The 19,128-nt window shown below is 42.3% G+C and overlaps 1 protein-coding gene across 1 annotated transcript in view; it reads right to left on the bottom strand.

Annotated features, from left to right (window-relative positions):
• The window catches only part of LOC122792989 (armadillo repeat-containing protein 8), a 1,754,692-nt gene that overhangs the window by 971,786 nt on the left and 763,778 nt on the right, over positions 1 to 19,128 (bottom strand). Inside the window, exons 3-4 of the mRNA XM_044060608.1 lie at positions 13,225 to 13,307; positions 12,784 to 12,865 (exon numbers count right to left, since the gene is read on the bottom strand). Of these exons, the coding sequence (XP_043916543.1) occupies positions 12,784 to 12,865; positions 13,225 to 13,307 (165 nt within the window). The remainder of the gene's footprint in view (positions 1 to 12,783; positions 12,866 to 13,224; positions 13,308 to 19,128) is intronic.

The raw sequence follows: 19,128 nt of genomic DNA on the forward strand, positions 1-19,128 counted from the left end.
AAATTGGTAATGACCGACTCCCAGGCTGAAGCGCAGATACCTCCTGGACGCCTGATGTATCGGTATGTGATAATAGGCGTCCTTGAGGTCTATGGAGCACATCCAAACATCCTTCTCCAACAATGGGAGAATGGATTGTAACGTGACCATTCGGAATTTGGATTTCGTGACGGATTGGTTCAGTCTGCTGAGATCCAATATTGGTCTCAGGTCCCCTGTCTTTTTTGGCACTAAAAGAACCTGGAGTAATTTCCTGATCCGATCTGGTCTGTGGGGACCGGTTGGATGACTCCTTTTTCTAGCAGCTTTAAAGCTTCTGTGGCTGCCATTTCCCTTTGACTGGGTGGTGGGTCCGGGATTTTTTTGGACGGTGGGGGTGAGTATGTGAATGGGATGGTGTAACCTCCGGCAATGATCCGAAGCACCCATCTGTCCTGAGTGATTGACTCCCAGGCTTTTAGGTGCTTGGCAAAGCGACACCCGACTGGCTCGAGCAGCACAGCCGGGCAATCCCTCATGATGTGTGGGAGGCTGAAGAGCCACGAAAGGACTCGCAGTCTCCAGAATTGCGGGGCCCTCTGCCGCCTCTGGGACGGCGTCTCCCAGAAAAATTTCCCGTCCTCTGCCTCTGGAAGGGAATCTTCCTGCTGTTGGGGAAAAACTTGCGAGATTTGCGGAACCACATCTTCCCTCCTTTAGCCTTGGGGTAAGGCCGAAGGGAGTGGAATAACGGGCACCTACGGCAGATAAAGTTTTTCCCTCTTGCTCACAGCGGTAAGGGTGTCTTTAACCTTCGGTCCAAACAAAGAGGACCCATCAAAGGGAGCGTCGTGAAGGAAGACTTGAAGGCCTCCGCAAAATGACACAAGCGGAGCCAGGCTTGTCTCTGTAGAGCCACGCCTGTGCCTGCCGCTCTACCCGACCCTTCGGCCGCATAGGAAATGAGCCTCATGGACGAGTTAGAAATTGACGTAAGGATAGCCAACTGAGAGCTGACCGACTGGGCTAGCTGCTCAGGTAGGTTACCGAGATGGAATCTGACAACTCCTTGACCAGATCCCTCTGAAGCCTGGTAAAATGTGCCAAATAATTCAGAGACCTTAAAGTAAAGGCCGCTGAAGTCAGGGTGCGCTTCCCGTACCTGTCCATGCTCCTAGACTCCTTATTAGGAGGATGGACGGACGTTGAAGCCTCTGCCACGTCCTGTTGTGTAGCAGATGCCACCACCATGGCATCTACAGCCACGCCTTTAGTGAGGAACTCCTTCTCGGGGGGAGCAGACAAAAATTTATTTGGACGAGAAGGGACTGGTTCCACGGTATCTGGATGTTCCCACGCCCTTCGACAAACTAAATCCAGAAGCTCGTCGAAGGGCGGAGACACCCAGGAGGCGGAGGGCTGAGCCCCAAAGGCCTTGAGGAGCACTGACTCATCAGCAGAGGGGGGTTTGGATATCCAGCCACCTCGTTGTTTGAGGATCTCTAAGATGTCTGCAAATGAGACATCATCCGAGGACGACTGGGGACCCCTCTGCATCATCAAGATCAGTGTCGATGTAATAGACTCGGGGAGTCCACGTGCTTCCTCTTGCACGATCTCTTCCTTGGGGTTCCTCCGAAGACAACTCGAAGAACCCTCAGGAGGAGGGAAACCCCAATGGGGTAACCTCAGGCCCAGGGGCTCCGCTGACTACGGACAGGGAACTGCCAAAGACCCAGTCTCCACGCCCAGGAAGGTGCCGGTAAAGCCGGAGAGATGGCGAAGAAGACTTGGCCAAGGCACTCCTCATGGCTCTGAAAGCCGGACCCCAGAATCCTGGGAGTGTCCGGTCCCGAGCCATGATAGCCGACGGAAGTCCCGCAGCAAGCACCGAGGGGAGGCTCGGAACCGAAAGCATAGGTCCCAAACATCACCCCGGGTCCAGCCGAAGAAGTCCGTGTACCAAACTCGGACCTGAAGGCCGGTTGGAGTAAGGGTCGGAGCCGACCCTAAGATCTCCACCGGCTCCAACAGCACCTGCTCCACGGAGCCGAAGCAGTCGGAGGAGGAATGGCAATGGGGTGGGCCAGGGTTATCGGCTCCGAAGCCAACTGGGTCGGAACCGAAACAAATTTTGGAAGACTGGGGACTGGAACAGTCTTTGGAGCACCCTGTCTATATCAGAATCTGACATCCTCGAAGACCGAGAGGAAACTGAACGGGTTCGAGACGGCCTCTCCAACGGCCCCAAAGGACTAGGGGACCGGCTCCGAGGTGACTCGATGACTATCGGCGCCGAAGGAATACACACACTAGATTCCATCGGTGCCGAGGTGGACTTCGGCCGAGGAGGAAGTGTCTGAGCGGCGACCCTTGTCGGCTCCGAGACCAGTGGAGCCGACGAAGGTGACCCGCCTCTCGATGCCCCAGCCATCGGCTCCGAAGCCAGAGGAGTCGAGACTGGTGGCATCGAGGCAGACCGTTCCGTCCTCGGCTCCGAAGTCCTTGGAGCCGAAGGAGAGGCCTGCCTATGTCTTTTGGCGGTCGGATCCGACGGACTGGTCGGAACCGACGCCCTTTTCTTTTAGCCGGAGAAGGAGAGGATGCCAAGGCTTCTTCAAAAGAAGGTTTTATTAACCCTTAAGAATCAATTTATTTTTCCTCTCCTGGAGGACCCTTGAGGAAAAGCGTGACACACGCTGCATGACTCCTGTAAGTGTTTAGCACCCAAGCAATACACACAGAGCGAGTGATCGTCTGTGATGGACATTTTGAAATTGCATTTGGTGCATTTTTTGAAGCCCGAAGGCCTAGGATTTTGTGACATTATGGCAAACAATCAGTAACTTGACAGAAAAAATCACCAACTTTCTGTTTACTGACTCTACCTACTACAGTTATCGCTTAGGTAACAAAATACTAAGGGTACTTCGAAACCCTGTAAGTTTTAGGAGGGTTGAAAGACCAGGAAGGCCCTAGATGAAGGAGACCTAACCAAACTCAACCCAATCACACAACAAAGTCTTTGATAAACTCCAAACACACACAAAAGAGAAGAATAGCCGTGAAAACAGCTTTTTATGACTAGAACAAGAAATTCCTGACAGAAAAAAGTTAGTAAAATTACTACTTAGCTCAGCCAGCTCGAGACCACGTCTTCGCAGATTAGCGGCAAACGAGATCTGGGGGACTGGTAGTGGTGCATCCTGGGATATAGTAAGCTCAGCCAATAAGAGACTTCGCTCTTTGGCATAAGCGTGCCGAGTCGGAGCCGAGGGATCGGCTCCGAACCCATCAGTCAGAATGTAGGCGAGATAGGATCACATAACATCCCTTGTCTAATAATTCTGTAAGGTACTGTAGTGTAACACTCAAATAAGGCACTGAAACATCAAAGCTCTTTGCTGTGCTCCAAAGAAAAAATCTCCTCCATTTATCAGCATAAACTTTCCTAGTACTAGGTCGTCTGGCTTCCAATATGACATTCAAAACTTGTTGAGGTAGCTGCGACCCCCCAGGGTCTAAAACAGAATATGCCAGGCTGTCAGATGCAGGGACTGTATCTTGACATTGAGGAAATGATTGCTTGCCTGGGACAAAAGGTGTGGAATTGGTGGCAAAGGCCAAGGAGGCTCCTGTACTAAACTCCTCAGGAGAGGATACCAGTGCTGGCGTGGCCAATCTGGAGCTATTAAAATCATGCAAGGCTTGTCCTGTCTGACCTTCAAGAGCACCTTGGGAAGGAGAGGCAGAGGAGGAAAAGCATAGACGTGAAGGTTGTTCCAACTGAAAGATAGAGCATCCACTTTCCAAGCTTTTGGGTGAAACATCTTTGTGCAAAATTTTGGCAGTTGGAAATTTAGTGGAGAAGCGAACAGATCTATGTCTGGAGTTCCCCAAGCCACTGTCAACTGTTGAAATACATGAGGATCCAATTTCCACTCATGGGGATCCACCATCTGTCTGCTCAAAACATCTGCTAAGGAGTTCTGTGCTCCTGGCAGAAACCTTGCTTGAAGAGTGACGTGCAAACTCAGAGCAGTCTCCCACAAAATCATAGCTTGTCTGCAAAGAGGGTACGAATGGGTTCCCCCCTGCTTGTTGATGTACCACATGACTGTTTTGTTGTCTGTTTGAATCAACACCTGTCCCGGTTGAAGTAGATCCTTGAAAGCCATCAGTGCAAATTGGACTGCTAACATCTCCTTCATGTTGATATGCAAATGCTGTAGTCTGGGAGGCCACGTGTCTTGAATCCATTTCCCATTGAAGTGTGCTCCCCAAGCCATGTCTGAGGCATCTGTCATTAAGATCTGACTCGCCTCTGGTCGGGTCACAGGGAGTCCCTTGTTTAGGTGACATTCCTGAGTCCACCACAAAAATTCCTTTTGGATGCAAGGTATTATCTGAATGACAGTGTCCAAATCGTGGCAGTGTTGAGTCCATACACTTTTGAGATACCATTGTAGCTTCCTCATATGTAGTTTGGCATTGGGAAGTACCAGAATACAAGATGCCATGAACCCCAAGGCTTGAAGGACTGTCCTTGCAGTCAGCCTGGACAGTAGGGACAATTGCTGGAAGTATAGGGGAAGATTTCTTTGTTTGTCCGGGGTCAAAAAAGCCATCTGAGAGGCTGTATTCAGTCTCACACCCAGAAAGCACATGTCCTGAGAGGGTACTAGACTGGACTTTGTTTCGTTCACAGAATACCCTAGGCACCTTAAAACTGCCATTACATACTGTAGATGCTGAAGTAACTTGACTTTGTCTTGAGCAAGAATCAGGCAATCGTCCAGATAAGGATAAATTTGTATTCCTCTTAGTCTTAAGAAGGCTATCACAGGAGCCAGGACCTTTGTGAACACCCTGGGCGCAGTAGATAAGCCAAAGGGCAATGCAGAGAACTGATAATGAAAAGCACCAGCCAAAACGCAGGAACCTCCTGCAGCTGGGCCTGATAGGAATGTGAAGATAAGCCTCTTTGAGATCCAGAGTTACCATCCAGTGATCTTTGCCTAGCAGAGGCAGAAGTTGCTGCAAAGTTAACATCTTGAACTTTGGAATGTCTAGGTATGTATTGAGAATGGACAAATCCAGAATTGGCCTCCAAGTGTTTCCTTTCTTTGGCACAAGAAACAGGCGAGAATAAAATCCTAGGCCTACCTCTGACGGAGGTACCACCTGGATAGCCCCCATTTGTAAAAGTAAAGAAATCTGCTTGTGAGCCTCCAGCCTTTGCTGAGGAGGTACGTCCGGCATGCCTTTGAAAGGAGGCAAGGTGTGGAAATAAAACTTGTAGCCTCGATTTATAATGTCCAACACCCATTTGTCCTGGGTGACCAAAAGCCAATTTTGCTTGAAAAGTGCCAACTTTCCTCCTAGAGGAGCTGCCAGACAGGAGGAATCTGGCAGCTGGAGATACAGGTCATTGGGTCTGTTTACGAAAAGGCTGACCCCTGCCCTCACCAGAAGATTGTGCAGGAGAACTCCACGTCCTAGGTCTGAAAGAACTCTGAGCATGAGCTCTGCCCCTACCACGTCTAGATCTGCCCTTAGACTGAAAATCAGAAGGAGGATAAGCCCATCCTTTTGCAGGCCAATTTCTGCTAAACTTAGGGGGCTGCACTTGTAAAAATTCCTGAACCGTCTGCATGGACTTAGCTTTGTCTTCCATTTTCTTCAAAACTGACTCCACAGGGGAACCAAAAAGAACTTCAGATTGAAGGGGAGCATCCAAAATTCGAGCTTTAACATGCTCTGACCAATTCTGATCTTTAAGCCAGGCGTGCCTACGAATAACTGAACCAGTGGCAGCCACCCTGGAAGAAGCCTGAAGAGCATCAAAGCCACACTGCAAGGAATGCTTACCTACCTGATCAGAGGCATGAACTAAGTCCTGCAATTCCTTACACTCTATACCCTCAGCTAAAGCATCTACCTTAGATTTCAACTGACTTAACAGAAAATTCTGGCACTTCAGCATATGAAACTGGCAATTTAAAGCCCTCATAGCCAGCGTGGAGGAGGTATACACTTTTTTACCCCACCTATCCAATGCTCTATAATCTTTATCCAGAGGAACTGGATTCTTAACTACAGAAGCCCTGACACCCTTAGGTCCCTGACTAACAGTTTCCGGGTCAGCTCTAGGACTCTTATACAAATATTTATGAGCCTCTGGAACTCTGTAATACCTGTCTGGCTTGACAGGGGCAGGGGGTAAAGAATCAGGATTAAGGGAAGCTTCAGAAAAAACATCCTGAACAACATACAAAACAGGGGGAATAGCCAAGGGCCTATGTTGTGGTAAAAACAAAAATTCCCTAAGCCTCTTACGAGAATCAGAAAAATCCTGACCTTCCCACTTAAAATGCTCCCTCATGGAGTGCAGGGTTTCAGAAAAGGAAAAATCCTCTGGAGGAGAAGCAGAAGGACTGGAATCCTCTGCATCCGAATCAGAATAGGGAGGAAAATCCTGAATGTCCTCAGCTGAAGACTCAGAGTAATCTGAGGAATGCTCCAATCCCTCCACCTCTGTCTCCACCCTAGGCCTCTTATCTGGAGGGGGCATAGAACCTCTGATTAAAGTAATCAAATCCTCTGCCATTTTCAGCATATGTTTTTTAGGAACAGAGCCTGAAGAACTAGGGCTGACGCCTGTGCCAGAAAGACCAGGTCTAGCTTTAGAAGGGGCTTTAGTGACAGAAGTAGAAGGCCTAACAACCTTATGTAAAGAAGGAACTACAGAAACTTGAGAGGCCCCCTCGGCCTGACCTAACTCCTGAGAGGCCAATTCCTGTAAGATTAAAGGCTCCCCCTGTGATTCAGCTGAAACCTTGGCTGGATCCACAGATTCAACCGTAGTTTCCATAGAACCGGCGTGCGCAACGGACGACTCATCCTGCTTAGACTTTAACGATTTATCTTTTCGCTTCTTAGCGGTAGCGGGCGTGGAGGATCCGACGGCATGTTGTAGTTACACCGCTTACCGAAAACAAGTCTAGCACAATCTAACCTGCGTTTAATGGTGCGCTTATTAAATCTAGCGCAAAAGCGACACCCGACTACGTCGTGCTCAGGCCCCAAGCAAGGAATACAGAGAGAGTGGTAGTCCCTATGAGGTATCTGTTTCCCACAAGAAATACAATTATTAACTTTTTCTGACATCCGGATTTAACTGAGGCAAGAAAAGACAAAAATATTCCCCAACGGGGTACTTAGCCCAACTTGGTCTTCGGTCTGAAACTCAGAATACGAAAATTTCAGGACGCCGAACGGCACTTGCAAACGCTGCTTCTGCTTCGGACCATGCGGCAAGAAAGAATGAGGATATGGCGTCGGTCATGCGCTTTAGTACCACTGCGTACTGACGTCAGATCTGAGCGACCATGACCGACGCCAGCCTAACACTTTGGTATTCGGGCCGACCGAGGACAGCGGACTACCCACAGGTTATGACTGCAGCAATGTGAGACGAAGAACATCATCTATGTTACTCTTCTCATAAATTTAAATTTTTTGGTCTTGATGTTATACAAAAAATAACAGGAGGACCATGGGAAGATCTACTAGAGTACGTAGAATTGGGATGGCAAATCAAATTAAATGTGTGGATGTAATCCAGGCTTAAATGATGGAGTTTCTTTAAGAAGTGTGCTTAGATTATGTTCATATAAAGTGTGATTGGTGAATGACTAAAATACATGGTTTATTTGTGATTGGTGTATTTTAAATATGTGATGGGCAGGGTTATTTAAAGGTTGAAAAGTGACTTATTTTTATTCTGATGAAGTCTTACTGTTATAGCTGATGAAAGCGCTCAATTTTATAATAAATACAGTGTTTCCTTCCAGTTCCTGGTCGTTTCTGCAGTTATGCCTACTGGTTGTTGTCTACTCTTTCCTTACTGGAAGTGTTGTTGGTTCTCAGTTTGTGGATTAAAGTCTTTAACCTTTATTTGGAACCATGAAGGCTGGCAGCAAAACCCATAGCTCTCTTTCAGAGAGAAGGTCAACCTCAAAGCCTTTATAAGCAGTAGGATTTAAGCCTATCCCAAAAAATCTGTATAGTTCTCCCTCTCTCTGGGTAGAGATTTTCTGGAGGAAAAAACAAAAAGCTCTAAGATGTGGCCTACTGAGATCGATTCTGGGAAGGTTCTACAAGCTGAAACAAAGTCACACATAGACAGGAAAAGCATACAGGACTGAAAATGCTTAGATGGTGGGGTTGTGCCCTGAGGGATTTCACTATAGCTAAATGCACAGAAGCTCTCCTCATACTGCAAGAGACTTCTTCCTTAAGGACAGGATGTCCTGAAAGAAGCTAAAAGAGCAGGGAGAGCAGCATTTAAAATGGACATGCTGTTTCTTCTTTGCATGCCCTCAAACAAATCCTTACTGGTTGTCCAAAGAAACCTCACATCAGAAGGGGGTGTCTTTGAAAGAGGACAAATTCAGCCATACTACCTTGTACAAGCACATGTTAAAGCCTGATGCCCAAGCTGAAACATTAGTACAGTCAAAATTACAATAAACCCATGGAACTCCTTTGTAGATGATGCGGTAAAGGTTTTAACCAGATCCTCAATGATTTCAAAGTCATGGGTGGTGGGGTCTGCCATCTTCTCCACTGCCTAACTCCACAAGGCAGTCTTCAACAGGTGAAGCAGATAGCTACATAACATTTCCTAGATGGCAGAAGGAGAAACTACACCTACCAGTCATATAAATGCATTTAAAAGTCAAACTCCAATATATTCCTACCATCCCCCTCACTTTTCTCCACCTAATCATTGCTCAGACTGTATCTGTAGTCTCTCCCCCATATCCATTCCAATACTTCACTTCCAGGGTTCACAAACCTTTCAGTAAAGAGCTGATTTGTCAGATTAAGAATGACTCCCTTCCCAAAAATATCTCCATGATGAGCCATTCACCCATAAAAATTCTATTTTCACTCTCTTCTGGATTTCAGTTAGCCTCTAAGATAGCTTCCTTACTAGTACACCAAGAGTGAAATGGAACAGTTGGAACTCATCAAAGGCTGACAGGAATCACTGCTTGTGCTTTTTCCATTATAGTACCAGCAATGATACATAGTTTTTTTTAACCCTCCATTTCTCCACAGTTGTGTGGCTGTGCAAAAAGTATAAAAAAGCAACGGAGCGTGGAGGGGCAAAGCCCCATATGTAAAAGACAACCATCTGGATAAAGTTTTGACCATATGTGTTCTTTTTTATAGCATAGTCTGGATAAAACACAACTATTCATGCTGGAATGCTTTGATTTATGTCTTTCCCCATATATCCTACTTTCCTGCTGGCTTTCCTCAAGACTCTCTCTCCAGCAGGTTTATGTCCCTCTTTCTAATTACCTTCAAGATAGTATACATCCCTTGAGGTGCAACTTACACAGTTCCCAGCACATCATCAGCACCTCTTTGCTTCTGCGTTTTTTCTCTGTGGATACATCCTAGTCTATTGTCTGCTGCTTTTATTGCCTACTATGGTAGCTTCCAATGGTCCATTCCAGGGGAGACCACCTCCTCCAGAGTCTTTTCCTGCTGTTCTGACAGCAGCTCCACTCCCATAAGCTTATTACTGTGACCCAAGTGCAATACTTTGCATTTGCCTAAACTCGACTTCAACCTTTTTGCACACTTGGCCAGCTTTTTCAAGCCCTCTCAGAAGACTACTCCCTCCAATTCTCTACTGCTGCATTTACCGTTGGCTCAGTAGCAGAAAGTTAATTACGTTATGCAGTACAAAGAACTGGCTAGAATAAATACTTTTAAAAGTATCGCACCCAGGATGAACCCGTACAGCATTCTATTAATCACTTTTCTTATTAATGATGTCCTTCTCACCACAACCCACTTAACTGTGGTGAAATTCAGCAGTCCACCTCCTCAGTCTTATTACTACTGCTAACCTCTCCAGATTTTCCATCATGCACCTGTGCAGAAGCAAGTCAAAAGCCTTAGTAAAGTCAAGTAAGTCCATGTATACCAATAATCCCCTATCCATTTAAACTGTAACATAGTCATAAAACTGTATGATGCTTGGCTAGCAGTTCCTTCACTCCATGACACCATATCAGCTGTTGTTCTGGCTACTGATATCAAAGAGATTGAACAGACCTTCCCCACCAGTGATGGTAAGCTAACAACAACCCTGTAGTTGCCAATTTTCTTGCTACCTCCATAGAAAAAGGGCACAACACTTGCTGTCATCCTGTGTTCAATGAGCTCTTGAAGATGCCCTTCATATGATTTACCAGCACATGGTCTATATTACTGGGGCCTAAATATGTAGCCCACTGATCCATGCATTTCTTTCTTCTCCATCCTCCTACCTCTCTGTCAATGTCTGTCCACTGATTTCCTCATCGTACCTGACCTCTTTCTTAGCACAGCACCCTCTTAGTTGTTCTCTGCAAACACTGAAGCAAAGTATTTGCTCACTGCCTCAGTTTTTTTTTTGGGCAGATATACATCAACAAGTTAAATTGAAAATCAATTTTTTTTTAGTATGTGCTTGATTCAAGGGTTAAGGGGGGAAAAACTAACATTCCAAAAATCATATACTTTAAAAATATGCTTTCAAATGTTTTACAGAATTATGTCAAGAATGAAGCCAGCAATCTAAAGATCTAACTCACTTTTAAAAATCAAGCAGTCTGCAAAACACCAGAATATGAACTGCACATCAACAGCTGTAAAGCAAACCAACAGATGATGAAAAATCCTGAATTCAGTAATGAGCATCTTAAAGACGTCATTGTCAAATTTCTAAATAGAAAACTTACAATAAAGAAATTACTAGTTCATTTATAACAAACTAATAATTACCTAGAAACCTTAAATGAAAATAAATTAGAACTCCTCCTCTGAATGTCCTATTATGCATCATTGGAAGTACAAAGATATGACTTAAAAAGGCATTAAAATACATCAGCTGGAGAAGCCAAATCCTCTTCCTCATATTCTTCAGAACTTTAATACTAAGCATTGCTCCCCTCCATATACATTGCCAGGCTGTGGAGGAGTACATGTTGCCTTACAGTGTAGAGTTAAAACAAATCTGACTTCAGCACTTCTCTGGAAAGCAACAGATGCTCAGAATCTAACATTAAACCTGTGCTATGCCAATGAGGGAAGAAGATCGGACTAAAACACTGATGACCCATATTCAATTAGTAGTACGAGCACTGGGAGGATAAGTCATGAATAATAAGGGGAGTGGCTGTTGTTAGCTTACCAATACCAGGGGGAAGGACTTGAATGTGGTTCACCACTCGGATGACGCCTTGATGGAGCAGTAGGTGTTGCACCTGCATAAAACAGGCATGCCCTGAGAACAAACTGTCCACTGGTGCACTGATTAGGTGGAGAAGTCATGTGTGGATGCAAACATACTTGCCTCAGATGGCAGCGCATATGGGGACTCAACAGAGCCATCACAGGAGTTAGATGCTCCAAGAGTTAGCCCATTCTCCACTGCCTTGTCACCTCTATGGGAAACAAATGGACATGAGACCCTCCAGCCAGGAAAGGAATGCGTTATACGGCTCTCAGCCAAACTGGAAGGGGTACGGTTCCCAACTTGAGGGTAGAATTAATGAGTCAATGGACTGACAGAAACACAACCAATCAACAAAACTCACAGGATAAGGAAAGAGAGAAGGTACTGCCATGATGCTGTTAAACTATTAGTAACAGCTTTCTGAAAGCTGAGACTCCTGAAAATCACAGTCCTAGAAATGTACTTCTGGCTTCCTATTCTTCAGATGCAGTCTGAGCCTGCGACTTGGAAGAACTTTGTTTCAAATCAGAAATCATACTTTTTTTACTTATCAGATTCACACTTTTAATACAAACACTACACTAAATATAGCCCTGAAATCACTAATTAAGGAAATAAAATACTTCTAATTTAGTTAAAGTTCATATTCTCAGAAAAATCCCACAGGTCATTTTTTAAAAAGCTGGCACTTAAAGTGGCTTCCTGTTTAAAATAATGCACAGTAAAAGCAGTGTCTGTATTCAAGTAGCACAGATTAATTACCTTAACCATGTTGTTTCATAACTTTTTAAGCCTGGTAAATCAGGGTTCCCCTAGGTCAGACAGACATTATGATAAGAACTGTCACCACTCTCATTATAAAAAAATTAAACTCTATACAAAAATACAAGACTTGAGCAGTCAACTCATGAGATACATGAAATAATATTCATATCTAAGTACCAAAAAAATCTGCTCTCAGACTGTAAAATGCAAATGCTACATCCTTGAGAATGCTCAAAAATACAACTAACAAAGTGGCAAAGTAATTTTTATATACACCACTACACTATAAACTCTTTTTCTTTCAAACTTCTCAAAAAAGCAATTATGGGGAAAACTATTCCCATTATGGAAAGATCCATTACAGGAGTGTTATGTCAAATGCTGGATGAGGACCCCAAGTTTAGCTCCTTTTCCTGGATGATCAGTTATGCTAATATATGACTGACAGCAGCTTAAACTAAGGAACTCAACAGATTGATGCTTTGCAAAATTCAAAGGCATAGCTGCTCTCCACAGGAGAGAAATAATCCAGAAATATTTTAAGTCTGTGAAAGCAAAGAAGCTGAAATATTATAGTCATACAAACAAATGTCTTGATCAATCAATTTTGAAAAGCAACTGTAAACAGACATAATGGCACTTAGTGCATCGATTTCCACTTGGAAATTTACTGAATGTTAAGTACCAAAACATATAAACATATGACATTTAACGCATTCACTTTCAGCCAGTACCTTCATCAAAGGTTTCCAAACAGCATGATCCTGAAAACTTGTGCGAAGCTGCTGCACAGACCTGGACAAGCTATGTAAACATCTATTAAAAGAAAACAAACAAAAACTGCATATGAAGTGCATCTTGAATAGTCAAACAAATTTTGAACTTTCAAATGTTACAAAAATTACAAAACAAATATACAAATGCATTTGAATTTTAACAGCATTCAAACAGATTTTAACAAATGTCGCAAAAAAAAAAAAAAAATCACAAATTTTCAGCCTTGCCTCCAAGTCTACCACAGAACATTTTCCCAAAAATGTTTTACTTGTCTAACTTATCAATATACATATTAAACAAATCACTAGAATATTATGCATAAGTGTAGCAATGCCAAACAGGAAAAAAAAATGCTGAAGACACCATGTTATTTATTCATGCCTTACATAAGCCCATACCTGACCGCTGCTAACCGCACTTTGATACTAGACTCAGACAAGCCGTTCACAATTCGGTCCATCATAGTTTCAGTTTCAATGATCTAGAGAGAAAGGTGATGTTTACAGTTAACATACATTAAAAACTATACCAGAGTATTTATTTAGTGATCATAACAATAGGTGCAGTCAAAAAACTTTTCACAGGGGCAATCTGAAAGAAAGGCAAAGTATGACATTCTACAATGCTTTAATCATGGTCACTTACCTGGTCATTTCATTTTGGGCCCCCATAAGCTTTTTCCTTTATAAAGCCCATCTAGCAGTAATGAATAATTAAAATGATCATAACTACTGAGAATGTCTAAATCAGCTTCAAGGTTTAAGTCCACAATACAAAGCAGGAGTATTATTTTTACTTATTTACTTTTACTCAGGTAATCGTATTTTTCCTTGACAAGACAGTTTTAGCTACTCTCAGGCCAAAGACCCTTTCAAAACATAAAGCAAACCACAGTTGGTAAAATACAAGAAAATAGGTAATGCAAAATATACAAAAACAAATATAAACAATGGAAATATAAAATTAAGCAAAGCTAAAATTTATTAACTTTCTATACTAAGTACCTCAGAACTGTAATGATTCAAACATGAAGTTAACCTATGAAAGAAGTCAGCTGGGAAATAAACAGCACCATAACTTGTTAACTTGAGCTTCTGCAACAGATTCAATTTGAATGAATGAACCATGCAATTGCTCAGATAGTACCATCAACATTTATCAACTAAATTACTCTAGATTAGCTGTTTTGCTTTACTAAGCAAACAAAATGACTAGTGCATTACACCTGGTAATATTTTTTGAACATTTGGAGCTTTTCTCCCAGGGTCACCTCTGAAAACGGGCTACCAGCCCAATCGGACACTACCCAGTAAACAAATGTAAATAAATAAATCTGAATGTAAGTAGAGATGTTTGGAAAAAGTTATCCACGAGCATATAGGACATTTTTTGTTTCTATAAAACAGTGGAAATCCTTCACCAACTTCATCTGTGTGGTTATACAGCATCTTTCTTCTGGGCAGTCTTACCAATGCAAATGTCCATACGCTATTTCTTATGTTTTCTTCCTAATCAGTGCTGCCTGAAATAAAATGGAGTGTGATTCGTTTACATTATTTTACTTGTATACTGTAGTACTTGTGACAGGGAGCAGCCATCTGTAGCTGACAATAATTATTTGCTAAATTAATTTTGTTACTTTTTCTTCTCTATTACTTGTTCTCTGGTTGATGATGTGGGTGATTATGGTCCTTCTTGCTTAGTCTAAGTAATTGGCTAACAAACCTTAAAAACTTTTAGTCCACAAATTTTTTTATAAGTTCCAAATGAAAAACATTTTCTCCAGTGTCATAGTCACATGCTTTTGTATCACCAACTTTCACCTTTAAATGAAACAAAACATCAAGCTTCTATAAAGCACACAGTAAATTATCTATTTTTTTTAATCCTAATTATATGTAAATTGTATTGCTGACAAATCAAAACAGCATCATTTATAACTTACATAATGTTATAAGAAGTTAGAAAACCAGGTAAGTATGGATATGGACTGATTCTAAAATGAAAGAAATGCTGAAAATAAGAAGTCTGTGGAATTTATTCCTAAACTAGATGCTTGGATACATTTTGTCCTTCATGGAAGTAAAATATGTCCTATAAGGATAAGTAGTGTCAGGGGTAAGGTGATTATCCATCTTCTGACTCTACCTGGTGAAGAAGACTATGCCGTAAGTTAGTCTCAGAGATAAGACTGCTGATTCAGATGGAGTCCAATAACCTTGCCTTCTCTGTCTCATTTTTATAGGTTCATACTAGGCTATCTGCCCTAGGGCATTAATAAGCCTAGCCAGAGTGTGTTTGGCTTTCGCCACCCATTTTAAATTAATTTTGCTATGCCCTTTTTCGAGGTTAGTATACTGTGCCTCTGTCTAACAGTGACACAGAAGTGATACCAGGGGTAAACCTACGATCTCCCATCCACTCATCAAGATTCCTCTTGAAGAGAGTCAATGAGGGACTCTGCCTAACCTTGACTGGGATTTTATTCCAGAGTGAAGGGAGCCTCTGGGTTATGAATCTGTCCCTCCAGCATGTCCTATTTATTTCAGTGCTGAGGTTCAAGTCTCTCGAGCACGTAGCTCGATGGGATTTGGATTTTCTGAGGTGCAGCATGTCCATTAATTCCGGGTTGGACATGGCTTTATATGTCAGGCACAGATCGCCTCTGAGCAGGCAGTATGCCATTGAGTAGAGCTGGAGTTTCTTTAACCGGGCAGCATATGGCATCTGTTTGAGCCCTTTGATCCTCTTGGTGAGGTACTTTTGGGGTCCTTCCAGTTGCTGCAGATGTCTGGTAAGGTACATCCCAAAAGGGGCATTGTACTCAATTATGGGCCTGATGAGGGATGAGTAAAGAGGCACAATGACCTCCCCTGATCTAGATGTGAATCCCTTCATGATTAGTTGGGCTATATAAAATGTTTTTCTAACCACTTTGGCCACGTGGTTTTCAAATGAGAGATTGCTATCAACTTGGGTCCCCAGGTCCCTAATTACTTCTTCCATACTTAATGGATTACCACCTATGTGGTAATTTGTGGGCACTTTGTTTTTGCCAAAGGGGATGACTATACACTTTTTGGCATTTAGCTTGAGGCCATGGCTCTGGCACCAGTTGTCTGTTTCTATGAGGCCCTTTTGTAGGATGCTTGTGTCGGCTGGAGAGTCGATTATGGTGCCTAGTTTGCAGTCATCTGCGAACTTGGTCAGGCACAGCCCTTCCGTGTTGGCCTGTACCTCCAAGAAATATATACCGAACAAGAGAGGTCCCAGGACTGAGCCTTGTGGGACGCCACTTGCAACTGGTTTGGAGTCTGACATGGCTCCAGCAATTCTAACCATGTGGGTTCTGTCCTTGAGCCAGTTTGCAACCCATCTAGTGACATAGGGGTTTATATTTAAGCTGATGAGCTTATCTATAATGCCCGAGTGGGGTATTGTATCTAAGGCTTTTGCGAGGTCCAGGTAGGCTTTGTGGACCACCTTCCCCTCATCAATGGCCTGATTGTCAATGGCCTAAGTTGCCAGTTTTGATTTTACTGGTGGATGGAGTCTACTACTAAAGCCTCGACAGGAGTCTATTTTCAAACACAGGCTTCAATAATCTTGTCAAAGAAAATAAAAACAATAAAAGACTCAACTAAAGTAAAATATCAGTTATTCAGCAGCATCTAGGACTTGAGAAACCAGTGCCAGTAGCTCTTTTGTGTTTATCCTACTTAAGCTTTGGAAAATGCAAAAGGAAAAGCAGCAATACAGGTAAGAAATAAAATTTCTTGGTAATGACTGAAAGACATTTTTGGCATCTGAATAAGATTCTCACACAGCATTTAAAATGTGACAGAACACACAACAAAATTATTTGCTCTCTCCACTGCTTTGATAAGGATTCCAGTACAGTACCATTTAAGTCAAAATGTCTAGCATATCAACAAACAGGCTAAGGCGCAAACCATAATCCAAGTTTGGGAGGTCAGAGGGATGGAAGACAAGTTGACTAAAACTACAGAGTTTAAACGTGAAAGCATTAAAGACTTAATCTTTTCCACACATGATTTCAGAGAGTTCTAACAGTCACAAATATGGGCATGGTAAGTTAAAATGAAAGACTGGAAATATGAAGCTATCTGAAATGCAATGTATCCCAGAATCTTAGGAAGACCAGTAGATGAATGATTTGTCTGAATGATCATGAAAAATTAGTTAAGTGAGAGATCTTTCCAAAAATACAGCAACTCAAAACTTCAACTGATGGACACTATCTTAAGGAAAGGAAAATTACTCAGGGTTATTGTTTGTTCTTGCTGAAGCAGTGTGAGAAAACAATATCAATGGCTTTGTTAATGTGCTCTGGTTCACTCTCTGGATTATGTTACATCTAACACTACGACTATCTGTGGCGGGAAATACACTCCAGTGCTTTAGACAGAATAAGGAAGACCATCCTAGTATTACAACCTTTATCAAATGTACTTAATTTACAATCTTAACAACAGTGATGATCACCTCCTGGATAAATTCCATTCCATCTGTCACAGAACAAGCTACAAAAAAAAAAGATGGGTGCAATATGTTAATGAACTATTCATGAGTTCTGCAAAGGAACAAAGAAATGCCAATGGAAAATTGCTGAGCTGCTGCCAAATATTAATCCTGCCACTTCTGGCTCTTTTTTTTTTTTTTTACTGAAGTAGTTTTCTGGCTCCTGTTGGTGCTCTAACTTAAGTATATTTAGTACCCAAGTAATTTATTAGAATTTTCAGTGTTTTCTTTTTTATTAGGGACTGTTCTTAGGGAACTGACACATGACCTCATGCAAAAATTATGTTTCAGAGGGTCTTTTGATGTCCCAGTCAAGCAAAATATCGGATTTCACCATGGGTAACTGACTTTGGCTAAAAAGGCAGGTTGAAGCTTATGTCCACAATACGTGTGCACTACACTCTCATTCCACAGTCGAAAAGTAAATCATCATACATAATTCACCAGCTAAGGAAGCACCTCTGCTACTGAATACTGGGCGAGGTCAAAAATCTCTGTACTGTAACTCAAGAATGACATGCAGTAAAATCCTTTTGTGCATAGTATGGCAGTCTTGAGTGTGTTTTATACCCATTTCTGGTATTTACAATTACCTGTATTTTTTTACTAAGAACTAGGGGAAGTGACATATGGCCTCTTACACAGACAAAACACAGATGACTTTTGTTGACACAGCCTGGCATTACACCAGGTTTCCAGGGGCCATCCTACCTTTGCTCAAATAGATAGCTGAAAGTAATGACTGGAATATACATGAACAAAGCCCTCATTACACCAGAAAAAAAAAACACACAAACAATTAAAGCTTTGCTGATATGTAACAAGTTGTAGCTAAAATCTTATGCACTGAAGAAACATGAAGTGGGGTCAAACTTAGCATTCAGCTGCACTGAAATCCCTAAATGAAAAACAGAAGTCTTAGTCACATTTTGAAGCTGACTACCCCGTTTCTGTCTGAAGGCCTCGTCAAGAAATCTCTAAGAAGGACTGAGTTACAGTCTTTTATGAACAGGTACCAGGAGGAAGGGTTCATATGCCCTCAATGTCACAGTCCAACATTTGCATTCTACTCATTTCACTGAGAGAGTTGCTGAACTTACTCAGTGCAAGTATATAACACTAATGGCCAAGAATACTTAGAAAAACTCTTTACTGAGTTACCATTAAAACGGAAGATAAAAGCGCTATATATTTCAACAAAAATATAGGTATAAATTAAATCATCGTAACAGGAATACAGCAGAAACAGCTACATAAAAAACTCATAAATAATATCAAGTACCTCCCAAAAACTACATGAAAACCATAAAAAATACCAAAAGCAAAGCATACTCTATAAGGGGGAGGGGGGCATGCTCAAGAAACAAAGCGGAATCCTCACACCATAACCAAGTTTTTTTTTTTTTGCATCCCCTAATTCCATAACTTTATAAACCAACATTTCACTACAGTATGATTAAAACCCAGTTTTATCTTACTCACAGCACCAAAACAACAAGCACATGTGGATTCCAGATTTGCCTTTATTGTTATCTTGTTACATTTGATCTATATCTAGAGACACTCTGGAATTAAATATGTTAAAAGTTTAATGCTGGTTACATTAAGAAAAAAATTAATAGCAGGTGTATGTTTTTAAATTGATTTTTATATGAATTTTAAATGGCTACAAGGCAGGAATAGGCAACATTTCAAAGAACAGACTTCCCCAGACCAACATGGGGACTTAAATGCACCATTCTAATCCATCTACTACACTC

Source organism: Protopterus annectens, chromosome 2.part0 (genome assembly GCF_019279795.1).
Source record: "Protopterus annectens isolate FY-2018-M chromosome 2.part0, PAN1.0, whole genome shotgun sequence".
Taxonomy (NCBI): Eukaryota; Metazoa; Chordata; order Ceratodontiformes; family Protopteridae; genus Protopterus; species Protopterus annectens.